General features: G+C 42.7%; 1 protein-coding gene across 1 annotated transcript in view; it reads left to right on the top strand.

Annotated features, from left to right (window-relative positions):
• The window catches only part of ugcg (UDP-glucose ceramide glucosyltransferase), a 47539-nt gene extending 31441 nt beyond the window's left edge, over positions 1-16098 (top strand). Inside the window, exons 4-9 of the mRNA XM_072658572.1 lie at positions 1735-1836; positions 3624-3736; positions 6577-6755; positions 7121-7207; positions 8229-8415; positions 9275-16098. Of these exons, the coding sequence (XP_072514673.1) occupies positions 1735-1836; positions 3624-3736; positions 6577-6755; positions 7121-7207; positions 8229-8415; positions 9275-9445 (839 nt within the window). The 3' untranslated portion in view covers positions 9446-16098. The remainder of the gene's footprint in view (positions 1-1734; positions 1837-3623; positions 3737-6576; positions 6756-7120; positions 7208-8228; positions 8416-9274) is intronic.
• The last annotated feature ends 6371 nt before the right edge of the window (positions 16099-22469 follow it).

Here is a 22469-nt window from a genome sequence, read left to right as displayed (position 1 = left end):
CCTCAGCTGCGCCTAGATATCCTGTCCACGAAAGCTGTGAACAGGATGACAGGATTCAGTCTTTGTGTGTGTGTGTGTGTGTGTGTGTGTGTGTGTGTGATGGGGGGGGGGGGTTCCCCCACACTTCTATTCCCTCTGTACCAACAAATGCACATTTTAGCAGTGAATCCCAACCTTGGCGTGTCTCAGCAACCTTAAAAAGTTTGCATGCACAGGACTAGAAGCCTGCTTGGCTAGATAGTACTCGGAAATCAGCTTGGAGCTCAGTGCACAATTTCCAGAAGGAACCAGTTCCTCCATCTGTCCTTGTAAAAGTAGTGGAGCCGTTTCTCAGTTCTAAGAACCAGTTCCAAGGCTGCCAATCAGAGACCGCTCAGAATCTGCCCTTGGTAAAGCGATAATGCTCTATTAGTGTCTCAAATCACTTGAACAGTTTGTTTCTGAAGGCAGTCTGTCTGCTCAGTAAGTCAGTTAAGATTTAATACTCTGAGACAACCCTTCCCCACCCTCCCTAGAATCCCACTACTACCCCTGTGGCGAGAAATGGCTCATTTTAGGACCAGTTTCCCATCCAGACTCTCATGAAGCCTAAGCCTTGACAGATATTATTGACTGAAATTTAGCCCAAGGGCTTCAGTTTAAGTCATGTATGGGCATGTGGATAATGGGCCTGTATCCAGTACAACTATTTTTACTATGTACAACATGAATGTATCTCTATCTGTATAAACACTATACACTATATGGGGGTGAAAAAAGTATTGGGACACTTCCTCGTTCAGTGTTTCTTTCTAAATCAAGGGTACTAAGTTTGTCCCGCTTTTGTTGGAGTAACTGTCTCTACTGTCCAGGGAAGAAGGCTTCCTGCTAGATTTTGGAGAGTGTTGCTGTGTGGATTTGATTGCATTCAGCAACAAGAGTGCAGTTAGTGAGGTCAGGATGTTTGATGATCACCACCCCAACTCACCCCAACTCATCCCAAAAGTACTGCAAACAGCACCATCAGTCCAGAGAACACAGTTCCTCCACTGCTCCACAGCTCAATGCTGGAGGCCTTTATACCCCTCTAGCCCACGCCTGGTATTAGGCAGCATGGTGGCAATAGGTTCATGTTTATCTGCTCCAGAGAGTCCTATTCTATTGGCAGTACTTCTCTACAGGGACTAGACCAGTAATGGGTGCAACTTAAAGTAGCTACCCTTCTACAGCCTATCATCGTTGGTTGGCCTGTATGTTCTTATTTGGTAGCAGTTTGGTAGGGCTTGGTTTAAATGGAAAGGCAGGCATTTGAGAAGCTTTTTAAAAGATGTGCCCTAACAATGTGTGATTCTATATTATTATTATTATTATTATTATTATTATATTAAAATATGCATATCTTCAAAAATTGCAGATTAAGCACATTAGCAGTCGCCATCAGAGGTACTTCAGCCTTGCTGTAATGGGATTGATCTCAGACAGAACGCCTCCAGGCTTTCGATCGACTCTTAGAAGCCGTTATCCACTGCATGTGTAATTCTGCATGTACTGTGTATAAATATATATATTTTTATATTGATGTCCATAACTGGTGCTTTCAGAGGGATCGATAAATGAGGTTAATGTGTTGGATGAAGGACAAACACTCACTGGGCGAAAGGCATCCGGTCAGAGCAGGCCCACGTCAGGGAGAGTCATATTAATGAGTTACAGGAGAGACAGTGAAGAGTTCATCCCTCTGCTCTTTTCCCTCAGGCGGGAAGAAGGTCGGCATCAATCCAAAAATAAACAACCTCATGCCAGGCTACGAGAGTGCGAAGTACGATCTGGTCTGGATCTGTGACAGTGGCATTCGAGGTAAGGTTCCCACAGGTCTTCACACGTAAACAAGCTGTGGAAACTTAACAGGTTCAGTGACATGAGGAACCTGGAGCTCCTTGTGAATCAGCTTTTTTTTTTGATTGATTGTGTGAGAACATGACAAGATGTGCACCTTCACATCATAGGCCTTAATGAAGTTACCATGGTAATGCCCCCCCCCCCCCCCCTCTATATTTAATGCTAACCATAGCAGGGGCTGGAACACCACTGCTCGTACCACATGAAATTTAAGGTGCTGTGGTGCCTGGGCTGTTACACCTAGTGCCTAAGGTAGAGCTGGGCGTTATGAATTTTTTTTATATCATAATATTTAAAAACATTTTTATGATATGCGTAATAATGCACCAACAGCATAAAATAAAAAAACTGCTATCCAAATACTCTTCCATACTGAGAACTGTGATTTTTACTATGCTGCACGATATCTACAATACACCTTTTTAAGCATATTGTGTACCACGATAACAACATTTATCACAATACAATTAAAAATCATCATATTGTCTCATATAAGTTTTAACTCTTGTAAAGTGTGGATTTGCTAAGTGGCTTTGGAGACCACAACACAGTAAAGTTTGCATGGCATTGCGCATTCAGATACATCAAAGACATCGTATCACTCACCTATAATAAACTAAAATAAACTAAAATAAACTTTAATAAACTGTTTTTTTATCAGTTAATCATTTAACCTTTATTTTCACTCAGAGGTACGTTAAGGGTGACCCTCATTTTAAATGTAGCTGAGCGTTTACAATAAACAGGGATAGAAACAAAGAAAACAACATAATAATAAAATAATAATAATAATAGTAATAATATATCAACTGCGACTAAAAGCAGCAGAGATAAATGAGCACATTAAAAAGAGAAATGATGCGTAACTGATATGAATTAATAATAATAATTAGGATTTAATTAGTAAGAAAGGGGGGAAAATATAATTAAATCTTTTTTAAATATATATAACAAAAATAAAAATTAGTAAGCCGAAATGACACAAATAAAACCAGAATGAAGGAGATTTTCTTATGTAAAATTAAAATAAATAGGACAAATTATGATTTAAAAACACACGAACAAAATGATTTAATTTAAAATAAAAAAATCAGGATAAGAAAACTAAAACTAAATTAACTATAATTAATAAAATAATACTAATTAAAGTAAACAAAAATAAGTCAAATAATTAAAAATAAGGTAAAGGTAGGTAGGACGCTATGACCCCTGCAGTCCGTGTAAAATTGGGGGCTGTATTATCAGTAGTAGTAGCATCTTTGTAAGGACATAATCAGTGCTGTTCCTGGGAGCATCAGCAAATGTATTTACAGAGATAATGATTAATAAAGCAAGTTGGGGTCATTTTTAGACGACCCTTAACTCTCTAAAGTGGTCATTAACAAACACACCGTGCATTTGAAGCATTGTCGTCAAATTAAACCAGGTTCCCTGCCTGAATCAGAGGCCCAGGCCTCCAACACACTGTATAGTTTCAGCTTAGGTTCGCTACAGCGTGCTCCTCTCCCTCCGGTATCCCATCCATCATTTCTGCTTATATAAAATCTGACATTAATAGCTGGTGTGTGTTGGTCTCTAGTTACGGCTCCTCTTGTAGTAGCTCCATACGTTTGTAGCATGTCACCTGAGGTCTCTAATCTGAGGGAATACGTCACAGCGCAGGTCTCTGAGTACAGGTAGTAGTGCTAAAGTTTAAAGGACTCTGCCCACCGCTGCTTTGCTGACTGTGCGCTGATCTCCCGCAGTGAGGCCGGACACACTAACTGATATGGCTAATCAGATGACTGAGAAGGTGGGCCTGGTTCACGGCCTGCCCTACGTGGCAGACAGACAAGGCTTCGCAGCTACACTGGAGCAGGTAAGAGGACCCTGCCCACTCTGACCTTTGGAACTCCTAGATATGGAGCACTGTCTGATGGCATGCTGATGACCTGCAGGGGGTTATTTGAATGCTTGTGTAAAGACTGTCTATTACTAAGCTAACATTAGACATTAGATCTACCAGCTGGCTTATTATTGTACTGTACACTGGGACCTTTCATGGTACAACCCTTAAATTGGTGGAGAACCATTATGTCCTCATGAAAATTCATGTGAAGGTTCTTTCAAATATTAAATCTCTCTGAAAATCTCTTCTTCCAACTATAGGAACATTTTTTCTCTTCTTCAGAGCACTTTAGGGGTCTCTGACCTGAACGTGTTGCCGGCTTTGAAGACCATGCACTTCGATTATAATCACTGTGGAATGTTTATGAGGTCTGATTTTATGAGGTCCTTCAGAAATGGCCCAGTTTGCTCTTGGCACATGTGAAGCCTTACCTCAGGCCGACACTTCTGTTGGACTTTTCTAAGCTCTAAATCACAGCGAAGCACATGGAGCTGGGCTGCAGTTGGCATCCCCCCCAGAAATAAACATCATGCCAGGCTAGGAAGAAGTAGTAAATGCTCTGGCTGATTTAGTCCAGGCCTGTGCTTATCCACATCAGAGAAACCTGTCCAGAGTGCAAGGAGAGATGTTTGTTATTACAACAGAAGAGTGTGTATTATAAAGCTGGACATTCTGGTTCAGCTGATGGTGAGAAATAAGGGCACGCAGTCGACTTGTCATCACTCCCAGTTTGATAGAATTTCATTGTCTTGTTTGTTTATTACACAGTCACGTCACATTTATCCAGGGATTAAAGGTACACAAACTGCCCAGGTGTGTCTGAAAGTGGAAGATGTGCACACGTGCAGTGGTGGAGTGGCTGGTCAGGGAGGGTGGAACACCACAGTGTAATCAGTCACAAGGCCGTGCGACTGCATCGATGCTGTGTTAGTTTTGAGACGTAACATTCCAACCCCCGAAGTGGAAGAGGAGCCTTATGGTTGAGTGTCCCTCAAGGGGGTTCGCAGTTCCACTCTGCCAAATCAATATAATATTAATGTTGCTGAAGGCTGGCACTGCTGCTTTATTTATGAACCGTGTGCTCCTCCGTGGCTGGTGTTTTTTCTCTTTCCTGCAGATTGTTAACCAGATATTTGATCAGAAACTCTTGCAGATGCTCCATTGGCAAAATTGGGAAGCACCAAAAGGAACATTTTTGGCCGAAACATGGTTTTCTGCAGCCTTTTTTTCTGCAAACAGCCTAATTTGGATCGCCGGTTACCCAACCCATACATATTCTTCTCCAGGACTCGCGGCACTGGAAGGGGTAAAGGCCGGCGCGCCAGGAGCTGTGCATCGGCCAGCAGACGCCAGCGCAGGCTGACGTTGCGCTGTAGCGATGTGTGGAGAAAGCGCCCTCTACTTACCCAGGGAAGAGCGGAGTCCTGGCTGCCAATGGCTAGCAGCATGACCGGGATCTGAACTAGCGATATTCTGGTCATAGTCATGATGACTTATTGCGCTGGACCACTCGAGGATCCTGCAGTCGGCCGTTTGTGGATCGTCCTCTGACACGTTGAAATGCTTCCACACATCTGACACATTTGCTGCATTTACAAAGAGCGCCTCAGTCCACGCTGGTTGCAGTTTTATCGCATGCTAAAAAAAATAAAAAGTTATGAATTATATTCGGTACATCGCTTGTCTTATTTTACTGTACAATGGGACCTTACAAGCTGTCTGAGCATGAAGAACCTTTCACATAATGGGAGAATTCCAGGAAGAACCCTTAAATTGGTATGAAATGAAAATTCATGTGAAGGTTTTTCAGGAATTTCGTTTGCAGAATATTCGGTACATCCCTTGTTGTCAGTAATTATGGAGAATATCTCTTCTTTACCAAAGAGGCTCACTGACCTACCTGTACAATGAGCGTAAGGATATTATTACTCCTGACCATATTAATGCCTCTGGTTACCTGTTGCTTTCCTGACATGAACACATAGCTGGTAGCTACATAAGAGAGAAGGGGAGACTACTGTACATAATACTGTACATATGTATTACAAAAAAATGTCTTTATGGTGCCAAAAGAGGTTCTTATAGGGCATCACTCTAAGATCCCTTTAAAGCACCTTCATTTGTAAAAGTGTAGGTGGTCTCACACTGGATGAATGGATCAAAAAAATGTACATACTGGCAAATGTTAGGATTTGGGACTGTAAAAAAATATTTTTATACTTAAAAAGGGATCAGTGTATGAGTTCTTATTATTTTAAGTAACGTTACGGTAATGATGACTCAGTTTTGGGTTCAGATTCACTAGTTCTGTACTGCTGTGACCAAGCTAAACAGGGGCAGCCTTAGCTGTGTCGCCAGTATTGGCCAACGCTATCAGCCAAGCCTGCTGTTTACAGTGATGATGTAAGCTTGCAGAGTGGCATTTTTGACTATGCTGCAATCGCAGTCTGGTTTTTGTTATCTGACGAGGTGCAAAATGTCAGGGCAGATGTACATTCAGATAGCTCTTCAGTTTTGATCATGTTTTAATAGAGAGGTATACTTTATATACATCTATAAATAAATAGATTTATTTTTTGTCCAACGTTTATGGATCACAGTGGCTCATAGAGTGTCAGAACAGCTCCATGCCGTTTGAGGCGAGTGTAAACGCTGGTAGGTGGTAGTGCTAACAGCTAATGCAGCACAGAAGCTTGAATCTCTCATGAAATTGGCCTGCTCATTTCAGCTGTAAGAGACTTGAAGGTAATCCTCCCAGCATAATGTCCAGCGCATAATCCCCTAAAGTGTGTCCCACTGTAATCCCGCAGGTGTACTTTGGAACATCACATCCTCGTTCATACATATCCGCCAACGTGACTGGGATTAAGTGCGTGACGGGGATGTCGTGTTTGATGAGGAAGGATGTCCTGGACCAGGCCGGAGGCCTCATCGCTTTCGCCCAGTACATTGCTGAAGATTACTTCATGGCCAAAGCCATTGCTGACCGGTCAGTTCTCTGAAATTAAGCTGTGGTTTCTTAGCTTTCCCTCTCCATTTAAAAAGCCATGCCCTAAACTTCAAACCATGTGACCATAGAATATTGCATGGAGGCATGGAGGCTTTCACAGGGCCGCATGTTATTGTTTCTGCTCTGCAGAATCAATAATAATTGCGTTATTATTGCATATTGCGGCTAATTCGGAAGCATTGCTTCTACGGCTGGGGCTTTTGGGGGGGAATTTGCTGGTTAATGGAGATTGCCTTTGCAGCAGAGGGCTGTTTCTTGTTGTTTCGCTTTTATTGAGCATGTGAGCTAAACTGTCACGTATTCCCCCGGGTGGCCAATAACCCCCTTCCCCTTTTGTGTTTCAGAGGATGGAAATTCTCCATGGCAACGCAGGTAGCCATGCAGAACTCGGGCTCATACTCCATCGCACAGTTCCAGTCACGCATGATCAGGTATTGTGCAGTCAGCCTTTCTGGCCTCATCTGTAGAACCGAGCTGCTCTCTGCCTTGTCTGCTTTGTGCTGCAACCGCTCTGCCGTTTCCAGTGAAGATGTAGAAGCTTGCAGAGTGGCATTTTAGACTATGTTACATTTACATGACAAGGTGCAAAATGTCAAGGCAGATTACTGTGCACAGGTACAGTGAGATACACTATAAGGACAAAAGTATTGGGACACCTGCTCATTTGTTGTTGCTTCAAAAATAACAAAAAAGATGTGGGGTCAGGATGCTGGACAATCACCACCGCACCTCAATCCCAGCTCCCCAACTCTTCACAAAATAATTTAATGGAGCACCATCCATCATTCCAGATAAAACCGTTCCTCTGCTCCACAGCTCAATGCTGGGGAGCTTTATACCCTCCTAATTTAATATTATTGGGACTATTCTATTGGTAGTACTTCTCTACAGGGTCTAGAATATGCAGTAATTACACTTGGATGCGAACCAAAACAACTGCACAGAAAGGAAGTGGTCTCTGTCCGGAACCCTGGAGCAGTTCGGTTGTGGTGAGAATGTGATCTGACCTCAGTCTGACCAAGCTTTCAGGTTTACTCCACAAGTTTTAACTAAACAGCTCCTATAGACCAGAGCAAACCAACTGTAGGTGTGAAAACACCCTTAAATGCATTCATTAGAAGGGGTGTCTACAAACATTTGGACATATATTGTACCTATTCCGTTTTGTTCACTAATATTAATGGTTAATGGTTAATCAGTTCTACTGGTCCATTTCTCATGACATTCTGACAGGGTAAATAACAACTAGTTAAAGCACTGGGTTATTGATTGTGGGTTGTGGCTTCAGTGCCTGCATCCGCTCAAACCCTTGACTTCTCTACTCTACACCCTGCTTTCTAAGCTACAGATCTACTTACCACTATAAAGGCACATTACATCTTACTAAAGCAAATGTCACCCAGTGCATGTGCACCTCGCTTATTCTCTCTCATTCTTCTGTGCTGCTACCAGATGGGCCAAGCTTCGCATCAACATGCTGCCAGCCACCATCATCGAGCCCATCTCTGAGTGCTTTGTGGCGAGCCTGATCATCGGCTGGGCCGCCCACCACGTTTTCCGCTGGGACATCATGGTGTTCTTCATGTGCCACTGCCTGGCCTGGTTCATTGCAGACTACATCCAGCTTCGAGGAGTGCAGGTAGAACAACGCACCACGCTTCAGCTGGTGGATCACGTTAGCTGATATTAGCTACAGAGCTACTGGGGAACCCTATATGCTGCTCCCCCTGTTTAACTTAATCACAGCAACACAACAGACTGAACTAGTGAGTTTGAACCCAAAACAGCAACACTGTTGTTATTGTAAAAAAAATTTTTATATATAATCAGACAATTACAGTTAAGAGATAAATAAATAGAAACCAAGAAGCAAGAAGTGTGAGTATGGCATGGAAATCTATATACAATAATTATATATTAAATTGAATGATGATCTAAATCATTTTCAGACCCCAAAAATATGGTATCTGTCACAATTTTTTTTCATATTGATTGAAGCCCTAATGCACACCTATGTGCACACACACACACATACTTTACTACATTTAGCAAGGACACTCATTGATTTTTGTATTGTTGTGAGTGAGTAATGCTACACTTACACCTAAACCTCACCATAACCACACAAGCTTAACCTAACTAACCTCTGCAATCTACACTTTAACCCTGAACCTCACCTCAGTACCCAAAAGGTAATGATTCCAAGGACCTTGGGAAAAAAAGGACCTGAAAAATGCTCTCTTATGCTCGTTTGTCATGTTGTCCTACTATTGTGAGAATATTTGGGCCTCTTGGATACACACACACACTCACCCACACCCACACACCCACACTGCAGTGCCGGTCTTTTCAGGGCTGAATAGCACCAATTCAGGTGAATGGGAAAAAATGATTACCTGCAGTCTGACCTTTTCCCCATAGCCATCATCTGCGTTTCTGCATTTCTTTCCTGCAAACCTCTCATGTTTCCTCTTTCTTTCTTCCCTCTCTCCACTCAGGGCGGCCCTCCATCCTTCTCCAAGCTGGACTATGCGGTGGCCTGGTTCATCAGGGAGTCCATGACCATCCAGATTTTCCTGTCTGCGCTCTGGGACCCCACCATCAGCTGGAGAACAGGTCGCTACAGACTGCGCTGTGGCGGCACGGCCGAGGAAATATTGGATGTATAAAAAAAAAGGATCAACACAACGAAGAAGGAAACAAAAAAAAAAGCAAAGAAAAGAAAAAGCACCTGGAGCCTAGAGACAGACTTGAGACAAAACAGGAGAAGGTGTGGGTGAAGACACGCAGAAACGAACTGCAGCTCCTTTCTTTTGTGTTGATTTGTTTGTGTTTGAGTTTTAAGAGCGAAATTACAGAATTTTTTTTATTGTTTTTAAAACCTGTGGCGTGTCAGAGAGCGTGTTTGTGAGTATTTATGTTCTCGGTGCTTTTTGTGGGCCAGGCTCTGTGGTCTTCTGGACCCTTCGCCGGCCTTGAGTTCCAAAATGAGCCAATAGGGACAGATGAGTGGAGGAACAGAAGGGGTAGTAACACAGGAAAAACCCAGGTATGTGAAAGGAAGAAGGGCCAAGTTGCTCGAACCATGTCTTAGTACTTCAGTGGATTTTTCTTTTTCTTTTTTTTTTTGTATTTTTAAAAGGTTATGAACAGCTGAACAGCACTGCATGCGATACATCTCTTTTAGCAAGCCTTTTCTTGGTGATTAGGACTTTTTTGTTTTCTTTTTTTTTTATGATAATCGTCACTCGAAAACTCGCCACATTAAATAATCTTAAACTGCCGATGGGTCGCACTCAGGGAGGCATTTGAATCCAGCGTCTGGTTGGATTACCTGCTCAATGCAGTGTTGCTCTCCACTGAAGTCTCTGTTGCCATATTTTTTAAAAAAGGCGTGGAGCCTGCCGAACCTCCAGGACCTCCACGCTTCGTTTCCTGGCCAGAGCAATCCCTTTTGGCTTTGGCTGTAGGACATGGGGTTTTCATAGCAGGTCTCAGAATAGCCCTACCCTGCAGATATTAATGTTTCCTGGGCTCTAATGCACCCGATTAAATCAGAAAGGGCCTTTTAATTAGCTGATTAGTTGAATTAGGACTAGTTGGATTAGTTCTAATGAGATGGAGTGATGCTGGAAGAGGGGAAACACTACAATGTGTGCAGGGCTAGAGAACTGTAGGACCAGAGTAAGACCAGAGAGGTGTGAACCGGACGGTCTGTCTTATTACAGAAACTGCTTCTTACTCAAATGTACAGACCCCCCCCCCACCACCACCAACCTCAACCTATTGGCCAATAAACAATTCCAACTTTAACCTGCCATGCTGATGCCTTTGCTCTAGCCTTGCTGGGCCAGAGCTGTTTAGACTCAATGCCCTCATTCGTCCAAACGTCAAAGACAGCATCTGTAATTAGTGCTCATGACTCACAGCCAAACCCACACTCTTGGCCACATGTGGTCAGCAAATACACGCCCGCTCATGCAGTCATTCAGAATGGAGGCTGTGGTGACGTTTAGGGTTTGCTACATTCTTACTGGATGTGGACCAGACAGCATAAAGACAGTATAAAGACATCAGTCCATGCTCTGTCTGAATAGGAGAGTTTTTTTATGTATCCTCATAAAAATGAAGGTGCTTCGAAAGGTTCCTTGAGCGTTTCCAAAAATGAACCACCGTAACCAACAGTGGTCTTCAAATCTGGGCCGTGAATCCAGCGTCCATTCTTGGATTTTGTTAAGGGGAACCGTTAACGTCACTAATTGGCCATGTAGGGTCACACCTACCAAGGATTACAAAGTCCCGGACTGGAAAATGGATTCAGGGTCCAGATTTGAAGGCCGCTGTTCTATGGCATCACTCAAATACCTTCTGTAGCACCTTTCTAATTTTGAAGACGAGTGTACTTCTATACTACAGGCTCTGCTCTTAATGCCCAAATATTAAATTTAGGACCCACATTCCTGTGCCAGTGTGAACGGTTTCATGCAGGGCATTTTTCCTGCCCCCCCCCCCCCCCCTCTAGTCACCCTCTTTGTCAGTATTTCCCCCAAAGGCGTTTGATGTTTACCTCACGAAAGTGTGTACGCACCAATGGACTTAAGGGGTATTCTCCAAATTGCACACCCAACTTTAATCTTCTTTCTTTTATGACATTTTTTATTCCTGTTGCATTTCAACGTATCGATTAGCTCCAGAGCCAGAGTTTGTGCCGACGTGGCTGGTTTATCATAATGCCATCACTGAATGATTCATTAGCTCTTTTTTTCCTGGTTTCTGTGAGATGAATAAACAGTGGTTTTTCTAAAATGGCAAGTAGTTTTTTTTTTTTTTTTTAGGGGGGTTTTCACATTTCAAATAGCGGTCACCTCCACGCCACAGGAAAGCCACCTCCAGTGTCGTTGCAGTGTTTGGGTTGTACATCTGCATTCTCGTCTTTTTACACGGACGTAGCTGGTTTAGCAGTCATCCTTACAACGGTTGACTGATGTTTGATAATAGCATTCATTTTGTCAGCGAACCAAGTGAGGGGGGGGGCTATGCCTGTCCACATTCTGCTCATACCTCAGCTTCCCTATCTCCTGCTTGAGTTCGTGAATTCATGCTCCTCTTATTCAGCCCACACAGGCAGTATTGTGCTGGAGATTAGCTTTAGCTGTTTTGTCTTTGGGACTAACAGCAGTGCTTTCAGCCTTCTCATGTTCGCTCTGTTAGCGGAACAAACTGATGCCAAAGCAGGTTGCTGTTTGTGGGCAGACTGTGGAGGTCCGTGACCTAAATCTGTGTAAAATCCCACCTTCGGCCCACTGTTGCACTGCACTGGTATTTGTTTACCACACCTGGGGAACATCATTGGCTAATGACTGAGCCTTAAATGAGCTGAATCAGATCAGCTGTGTTACAGCAGGAGAACATGAAATTGTGCTGTATGTCTGCAGTGCATCTGCTCCACAGGACTGAGGTCGGGGTTGCACAGGCCTAAGCTGAATCCCAACTGGCTCAGTTCCCAACGGTTTGGTTGATAGCATTGCTGTCACGCAAAAACCTTACATTGTGTCAAATTTCATGATGAATGGACCAATAGAAATGCTCTAAAATGACTTGCAATCAAAGCTTTTTACATAGACTTCCATTAAGAGTTGAGTGGTCCTGTAAAGTGGCTCTTTTCTGAGGTTCTAAGGTTTATTTTGCATGACAGTGATGATCTGCTGAATGCAATATGAGTTCCAAATTATTAAGAACACACCGGTGATGAGCATTTTGTTGTTTTTTTGTTTTTTTTAAGGTTAACACCTATTCTGAAATTTGCTAAATGATTTTTAATGAAAAATACTCATTTTTATTCTACTTTTTAAAACCTGAAGTGCCAACTTTATGGGCAAAGTTCATTAGAACACATTACAAACACATTTCCGGTACTTTCTATTACCCAGAGTTTCAGTATAAATAATTGCTTTTGATTTGGGAGCTTCCTGCTTAACGTGAAATCAAATAAATAGTTCAATTAAAAGTAAAAGGCAGCTGCAACACGCATCCGCAACAATCAAATCTGGTTATTATTCCTCCAAACACTGAAATATCTCACCATAAAACGCAAAACATGGTGGGATATTAATTTTGGAAAGGTAGCTCTCCAGGCCAGCAGGGTTGGGGGCCTCTGTTCTACACTCTTATAATTAAAGGTGCTACAAGGAGTTCTTTGGGTGATACCATAGAAGAACCAATTTTGATTCCAAAAAGAGGTCCAGGTCTTGAAATCTGGCTCTTGAATCCAGTTTCCAGTCCTGGATTTTGTTCTTGCTGAAAGTTAAGAAAACAGTCCAGGATTCAGGGTCCAGATTTGAAGACCTCTAGGGCATCACTGATCTCTTCAAAGCACCTTTATTCCTGAGAGGGCTTTAATATGACATTAGACATTGGAAAAAAGGTTGACCAAATTGACCAAAACAAGGCATTTTTTTTTGCATTTGCATATTATAGCCGTCTGCGATAGCGATATTGCATACATCTGGATCAAGATTAAGCTCAAACCTGGATTGAAGGAACCTTTTTAATAGTAAAACACCACTAGCATAGCAGTTTACACTGAGCCTAATCTGAATCCATGAGGTTGGTTCTTTGGGTGAAGACGCTGTAGATTATTTCATACCCTATGTCCGGGTTCTTCAGTTCCGGTCCTGGAGGGCCAAACTTCTGAAGGTTTTGGTGATTTCTCTGCTCGAACCCACATTCGTGAACTCATCTAGTAGTTGTCAGTTTCTGTGGGTATGTTTAACAAAGAATACCACCCTTGAGCTGGGCCTTTCGAGGCTGGACGCTGGAGAACCCTTTACTGTGTACTGTGTAGTGCTCTACATCAGCAGAAAGGAGCCCGTTTAGATTCAGACCTGGACTTGGGTTCAGCTGCTCTTTTTGGACGCACCCTCTGTCTGCTAGCTCAAACTGGGTACTGTAGGTCAGTCTAATGTCATGTCTGATGCCAAAACCTCTGCAATCTCTCAACAGCTGTCAGTTTTGTTTTCCTTTCTCAGTTCCTCAGTTCTTAATTTGAATCCACTCTCAAACACGAAGCTGATCTCGCTTTAAGTGAGCTGTTTTTGTGCTTTGGAAGGAAAGACGCCTGCATGTGTGTATATATGTGTATGTGTGTGTGTGTGTGTGTGTATGTGAGAGAGAGAGAGAGAGAGAGAGAGGTGTAAGAAACCACAGGCTGTTGTTTTGCCTTGCAGCTAAAGTTCAAATAGATCAGATCAGTCAGCAATAAAGGTCTGGAAGTCATGCTTTACTTCGGCTACAACTGGTTTTATCAGTCTGTAAATCTGTACATGAAGCATTTCAGAGCTTGTTGACCATTTCAAATCAGTATACCTTCAGAAGCACTGAGGTGTAGTGTAACAACACAATTAGGTAACTGAATGTACCACTGCATGTAAATAAGTGTTAAACTGCTGGGGGTTTTATAGTTTTTTTTTTTAAGTTTGGTTTTGTTTGTGTGCAGCGAGTCTGATCAGGCCTCAGCAGACGCAGCAGTAGCTCATTGGAGGGTGAAGCAGTTCTCTGCCGGGGCGTCTAAGCGATCCCTCAGCCCCTTGCCTTCTCCTCGGGTTGTTTTTGCTAAGTCTGCGACGCACTGTACTTTTTTTCTGTTATTACTTCTGCTTTTTGAGTGTGTATGAGTGTATGAGTGTGTGTACTTTCATATTTGCTGGTAAAATGATTGTATTATGGTAGTGTACTGTGGGGAACTGGACTTTTTTCCCCTCCTCTTGCTTTTTTAGGTCGTCGGATGTATGGGGGTCTGGGGGAGTGTGTGAGAGTGTGTTAGGTCCATGTGCTTCGCAGAGAAGGCTGGTGGTGTGGCCTTTGTTGGAAACAGCAGGCATCTTCCGGCCTTTAGAGACCTGAGTGAAATGGTGACCAGTTGAGAAACCGCAGCGCTGTCTGTAATGCACAGCTTAGGCGACCTAGCAGACATGTAACAGACAGTAGAAGAGCTTATGCTCTTCCACACCAGTGGTCCCCAACCCTCCTCCTAGAGAGCGACCTTCCTGAAGGTTGCAGCTCCCAACCAAGACCGCACACACACCCCATCCAGCCAATCGAGGAGTTCTGTAGGTAGTAATGAGTTGAATCTGGCGGGTGGATTTGGAAAGGTAGCTCTCCAGGCCAGCAGGGTTGGGGGCCTCTGTTCTACACTCTTATAATTAAAGGTGCTACAAGGAGTTCTTTGGGTGATACCATAGAAGAACCACTTTTGATTCCAAAAAGAGGTCCAGGTCTTGAAATCTGGCTCTTAAATCCAGTTTTATGAAAACAGTTGATGTAATTGATTGGCCACGTAATGTCACTTCTACCAAAGGTTACGGAGTCCAGGATTCAGGGTCCAGATTTGAAGACCTCTACTCTAGGGCATCACTGAACTCTTCAAAGCACCTTTATTCCTAAGAGTGCTTCAATATGACATTAGAAATTGGAAAAAAGGTTGACCAAATTGACCAAAACAAGGCATTTCTATTCGTCCAGTTATAGTAAAGTGGGCGGGGCATTCTCAGTGCTCATCTTCTTACAACTTCCATTGACTGGGATGTTTTTTTCTAGCTGGATATTCTGTAAGCTTTGATATTTGGGCCTGAAAACTGTAATTTTTATGCCCCTGCCTAACACCACCTACTCTTCTTCATGAAGCCAGCAGCGCTGCATTTCAGCTGAGCGTAGAAATAGAAATCGTGTTGGATATGTTCTTCACCAGGTGGCGTAATGAGTGTCGCTCTCAGTCTTAAATCTACACTCACATAAATGAATGTTGCTGTTTTCTGAGCTCCTCTGGCCACTCACGTTCACTCTCTGGAAGGCGAGGCCTGAGGAAAGCTGTTGGTACTTAACTTTGCCATAACGCCACCAGCCATGCCTGAGCGGGGGGAAAACGGAAAAAGAAAAGATCTGGTCATGATCCACTACTTCTTTTACGTGCGCTAAGCTGAAAATAAAGAAAAACGCTTTTTTTAAAACAAGAAAAAAACAAATGTACAGTATATTTATAAACTTTGGTTGGTACCTGTTAAATACAACGCTTAATAAAGCTTAATTTATTCTCAAGCTGGACATATTTCCCACCCCTTCTGTGTTTATTTTTTTTTTATTAATGTAGTTCCTTTATCTGTCTGCAGTGTAGAACTCTTGGCTGGACGAACTTCTGTTTGAGATCTTTGGTGTTCCTTTTTTTTGTAGAATTGTCGATTGTTCTGTACTGTGTTCAGAAGAAGAACTTGTAATCCACAGCAGGGAACTGTGTCATTACAGAGAAATTAAAGCTTTATCAAACCAACCGTGACGGGACATCTCGTCCTGCTTGTCCCGCGTTGTCCTTCTTCCCCGTTGAGGCGGAGCTGATTAGATCTTTCTGTACGCCTCGCTGGATTAGTTGGATGTTGTGTTTGCTCAATATCTGCTTTGTGTGGTTTGGCCAGCATCATATCTCAATGGCACCTTGCAAATCACCTGTGGATTTGTTTAGGTAGAAGTGGGTGTGTGAATGACTGCCTGCATGCCAGTACCAGTCTGAATAGAGACGGAAACCAGTGACTCATTTGCAGGAGGTGCAGTTTACCTCGTATGAGGCCTACGGGAAATGCATCACTCCGCATAAACAAGAATAAGTTATTGAGTTGTGTCTTGTGATGCAAGACTACTGGTCATTTCTTTAGAATACACTGTGTACTAGATTTGTGTCACTGTTTACTGTAAGACTGGATAACCCTGCCGGGTAGCACACCATTGATTATGATCGTTATTCTTATCATTATACTGGGCTGCCTAGGTAGCAATGCATCAGGGCTGTTTGGGACACAACCCATGGCTCTAAGAAGCTAAGTAAGGTCTGAGAGCTTGGTAGAAGTTATCTGGTTCAAATCAAAGTTCAAATCTCTTGGGATGCACAAACCTTAGCATGGTGCTTATTTCTCTGCTGTGTAATTATACCTGAATATTGTCCAAATTGTTGAAAAACACATTTATAGCTTTTGCAGATCACTTCTGCACATCTTCTACTCACTTAGCTATACACAGAAACAGACATCTTGACCAGGTTGCCCAAACTTTTGCATGCCACTGCATGTGTCTGTGGAACTTTATGATACAGGCCTCTTCATCTCCTATACAAGCGCTGTACTGGAGCAGATCACTAGGCAGAATGTGTGCTGTTGAGTGTGTGTGTGTGTGTGTGTGTGTGTGTGTGTGTGTAGGGGAAGTGGGGCGTGAGCGTGAGGTTTGGTCCAGGTTAAATCTGCTGCCTCTGGGTAGTCCCCCCCCCCCCCTCCTTTAGGCCTCTGCTCACATGCCTGAGCTAATCCAGCTGAAGTGACAACAGCCGCTCACTTCCCAGCACCACTGCATACACACGGCAGCCTCATTCCCTTTGAGAGCCTGGACCACGCTAGTCTCCGTTCAAGCCTGTACTGTACAACACGCTACGGTTTGCCGCTCCGTATCTGGTCAGGGGTGGCTCAGTGCTTGTCCCTTTCCATTAATAGACTGGGTAGAGGGTCTAGTAATAGAAGGGCTCCAGTCAGAAACTGTAAGCCTACAAAGTGTTTCTGATTAAGGCTGTGCATTGGCAAGAACCTGGTGATGCGATATGTGCGATATAATCTGTGATCAATAACACACCATTCTAACCACTGAGCCACCCACCACTCCTCCAGACCCCGGCATTGTTGGTCACAGGACAAAAACTGTGACGGTTCTGGGTCAGAACTCAGTCGTCTCAGTCAGAATCTCCAAAACATCAGGCAGGTCTTGTGTTTATTTTTTTTTTTTCTGGTATGCAGCGGTCAGTACCTACCAAAAGTGCTCCAAGAAAGGACAACCGGTGAACTGGCGACAGGGTACCTCATGCGAGCCAATGAGGCCCCAACTCACAACCCACAGGACTTCAAGGATCTGCTGCTAATGTCTTGGTGCTGCCAGATACCACAGGACACCTTTTAGAGATCTTGTGGAGTCCATGCCTCACATGGTCAGATGGTCACATGGTGGCCCAAGGAGATTGGTGCATGCTGTGTGTGCTGTAGCAAAGGTATCCCACCTTCAGAAGGCTAGCGTGCCTTTGTGAGCCCTGGGTTTACCCGCTGGCTGTGTGAGGCTGGTGGTGACTGGTAGGAAGAGAGTGATAGGCTAAGTCTGCTATAAGCTGCTCAGTCATTTCCTTTGAACTATAGGAGATTATTATCACATGACTTAAGAAAAGGCCTTTTAGTAGCTGTGATGGTGCTCATACTCATGCCTCCCCTCCAAAAACAAGCAGGCTTATTATTCACGTATAAATATTGCAAATTATTAATTATTATAATTTATTATCTACTGTAAACTAATGTCAAAATAGTTAGTAATAGATAGTATATTAAATAGGTTTCCTACTTTCCAATGTAAAATTCAGTACATAAATCGCTGATGTCATACAAAACCCTTGTATCTCCAAAATGACAACTTTACAGAAGAAGGAAAGCTACCTTTCAATAGAACGACCCATTCATTATTAAATTTGCTCACAATGTAAAGAACAACGATCGAATTTTACAGGTTATCTATTTTTCCAATGTAAAATCTAGTAAATAAATCGCTGATGTCATACAAAAACCTCCAAAATGGCAACTTTACAGGAGAAGAAAAACTACCTTTCAATTGAAGTTAATGTAAAAAGATCGGTCCATTCATTAATAAATGTAAAGGACAATGATCAGATTTACATTAAAGTTTTTTTGCATGACAGCAATTTAATACATATTAATACATATTAATTTACATATGAATACATTAACATTAATATCGTGCATCCTGGTATTAACTGTATGCTGGTGATAAAACCAACAGGCTGATGTCTTTGTGTATTATTCAGCTATACAGGAAGAGTCTGTTAGATTAAGGCAGTCAGATCTCCTTCCGTTTTGTTCTCACATGGTAATGCTGTGAACACTGCAGCACGACTCTGCAGCACGACCTGAAGCTTGAACACCAATAACTGTGGGCTGTGAGATAAGCATCTTGCTAGATCTTGCTAGATCTTAATGGAAGGTGTCACTCTGTAATCTACTCTATATAACACATGCCATACACGTCCATATGTGTACCTCCAGAAATCTTCTCAGCAGTGATCGTGTTTTTCACCTCATATGATTAGACTGAACACAGATAAGCGGAAAGTCAGCCGTCAGAAGTGTTGTGCTGCTCGGCTGCTTGAAGATCACAGGTTTGACTCTCCTGGAGGAAGGCCCGAATTCACAGCTCCCTTCTAATATCTAGTTCATCGAATCAGTCTTTCATTCATGTAAATGATCACTTTTCTGTGTTTTAAGGACACTGAACAGAAAAGAGGACGCCCACATGTTACATATTACACAGATCACAGCTTACCTTCAGTTCTAGCTTCTACACTTTCTAATTTAACTGAGTTGGGAGTTTCACACAGTAAACTGCTGCGATGTGATGATTCATTCTTAAAGAAATAAAAATCTGTTCTTACTGTGTTAAATGCACTTCTGCTTCCTAGAGTTTATGTGTAAAGGTTTAAAATTAATCATTTAATTGATTATGTACCTTTAATATAGTTCAGTGGTGTGTGTGTGTGTGTGTGTGTGTGTGCTGTTCCTGTTTGTGGTTCTTTTTCTATCGTGCTTCTTAAATGGATTAAACACTTAGGGTAGGCGTTATGCCACTCTCTCCTAATCCCATTTAATGCACTTTCTCTGCACATGACTCTTCTAAAAGTGTGTGACTCTTATTCTCCTGAGTTTACTATGCTTCATTCACACATGCAGCTTTACTAAGACTTCCTACTGATGAATGTAAATGTTGAATTACTATACTTTACTATAAAATTATTCAGTAACTATTATAAATTACAAGTAACTACTATGCATTATTTAATAACTATGAGTAATGACTAGTAAATACTATTAATGACTAGTAAATACTATAAATTATTCAGTATTACTATGAACTACTAGTAAATACTATAAATTATTCAGTATTACTATGAACTACTAGTAAATACTATAAATTACTAGTAACCAAAATAAATTATTCAGTAACTATTATAAATTACTATTATACCATATCATATTATATAATACCATAAATCATCAGTAACTACTACAAAGTATCCAGTAACTACTTGTGTAGACAGCTCTGGCCTTGTAGCACACTGTTAGCAGTGGGGGCAGTGGTGGCTCAGCGGTTAGAGTGCCGAGCTATCGATAACAGGGTTGTGGGTTCGATTCCCGGGCTCAGCAAGCTGCCACAGTTGGGCCCTTGAGCAAGGCCCTTTACCCTCTCTGCTCCCTGGGCGCTGGAGTTGGCTGCCCACCGCTCTGGGTGTGTGTGTACTCACTGCCCCTAGTTCACTAGTGTGTGTGTGTGTGTTCACTACCACAGATGGGTTAAATGCAGAGGACACATTTCGCTGTGCAGTGTACAAATATGTGCACCTTTACCTTTAGAGTAGTTCAGTGTGTCATCCACATGGTCTTCCAGGTACTTGTAGGGTCACGTCCACTCCATCGATAGAGATTGGTGACAGGTGTGGTTTGATCGACTACGGGCTTCTCAGATTTACTGGCATTAAGCTGCAGTTGGTTCCATTTCACCAAATAAACCAAGTAACTACCACACATTACTCAGGAACCACCATGAAACTATGATCATACAATGGTTATATACTATTTTAATTAAATAATGAATCCCAAAATAATCAAGCCAGCATGGATCCATCTGCTTACCATCAAGCCTTGTATTTGGTAGCACACTGAATGATCTGATTTATTTAGCTTGTGGAACACAGGTTCATATAAGGCCTTGACGTTAATCTCAGTCCAGCTGTAGGTCTGTTTAGAGCTGGCTGAAGGTCTGCTCACTGTTCAGCATCACTCTCTCGGTAAAAGCGTTGCCTCTTCTATTCCCCTAAGAGCTGCAGATAAAGCGGGTGATATAAATAAGTCTTAATAAAAAAAAAAGGTTCCTCTTTTAGATCCTGGTCCAGGCGTCTGAGTGCTGTTCAAGGCCAGTGCACCCTCTGAAGGCCATTCACCTAGCAGCAAGACCGACACACATGAGCCGATGGTCGGAGTGCACATTCAGGCCATTTTAGCTTCCGCCAGGGCTTTAGCTGCCGTGTTTATGTAATTAAATATCTGAGTGTGTGTAATGGCTGACTCAGTAAGTTATTCTAAAGCACTTAGCCTGCATGCATGCCCTAAGAGAACATGAAGACAGCCATAACAGCACTGCAGACTCCTTGCCATGCAGTCTCGGCCCATATGTTTCTTTAATTATGTCCTTAAGTGGCGGGAGGGCAATACAGACTAACCTGACAGTGCCGATTAACAGAAGGCCATTCTCACTTAACCTCCTTAATGGTGAAAACAAATGCATTTATTGACTAAAATTATGTATAAATAGGAAGTTCCACAAGGCTGTGTTCTCTCCCCGCTGCTCAGTCAAAATCCTGAAGTTTGCAGATGATTTGACAGTCATTGGTCTCATCCGGGACAGTGACGAGTCTGCCTACAGACGGGTGGTGGAGCAGGTGGTCCTCTGGAGCAATCACAACAACCTGGAGCTGAACACAGCCAAGACAGTGGAGATGAGAGTGGACTTCAGGAGAAGTCCTCCAACCCTCCCAGCACTCACCATCCTCAACAGTACTGTAACGGCTGTGGATTCCTACCTGGGCACAATAATCTCCAAGGACTTGAAATGGGACTGCAGCATCAGCACCATCATCAAGAGAGCTGAGCAGAGGGTGTACTTCCTGCGTCAGCTGAGGAAGTTCAACCTGCCCAAGGAGCTGATGGTGCAGTTCTACACCGCCACCATAGAATCTGTCCATCACAGTGTGGGGCAGCTCAGCCACCAAACACGACACCCACAGACTGCAGCGCATCATCAGGTCTGCAGAGAGAACCATCGGTGTGAAGTTACCCTCCCTACCGGACCTGCACACGGCCAGAACCAGGAAGCGTATAGAGAACATCGTTCGTGATCCGTTCCAGTATCTTCCCTCGGGTCGGTGTTTCAGCCAGTTGAGGATCAAGACCTCCAGGCTACAGAGAAGCTTCTTCCCACACGCCATCACACTCATGAACAGCTGAACATTACAACAATACTTTCTGTATACAGTCTATAACACACATACATCCTATCCAGATGTTCTCTCACTCTCCTTTCTCTGTACTGCACTTTCATTTATCTGATATGTATATGTGTCTCAGAACAATCTGTACTACCGTCTCAACCAGTGACTCCTCTGTTCTCCATATTTATATCTATTTAATCCAGTCTGCACTGTTCTTTACTGCTGCACTTAGCACTTTACTTTAAATATACAACTCTGCACATGTTAAGTTTACAGGTGTGTCTGTGCGTGTATGTCACTCTGTGTGTGTGTGTGTGTGTGTGTAGGTTGGGTGTGTTTGTTACTTCTGTAATGTCAGTTATCGTGCACTGTGAGCTACTATAACCAAAAACAAATTCCTTGTATGTGTAAGCATACTTGGCCAATAAAGTCAGATTCTGATTCTGATGATTCTGAAAAAAAATAGAAATTGACCAAAATTACTTAAAATCTCATTAACTTTAATGTTAAGAGATTTTAAGTAATTTTGGTCAATTTCTATTTTTTTTGTAAATAAATGATTAAATGCA

Source organism: Salminus brasiliensis, chromosome 16, assembly GCF_030463535.1.
Source record: "Salminus brasiliensis chromosome 16, fSalBra1.hap2, whole genome shotgun sequence".
NCBI lineage: Eukaryota > Metazoa > Chordata > Actinopteri > Characiformes > Bryconidae > Salminus > Salminus brasiliensis.
The sequence above is the reverse complement of the archived record's forward strand: the minus strand, read 5'-3'. Positions and strand labels throughout refer to the sequence as shown.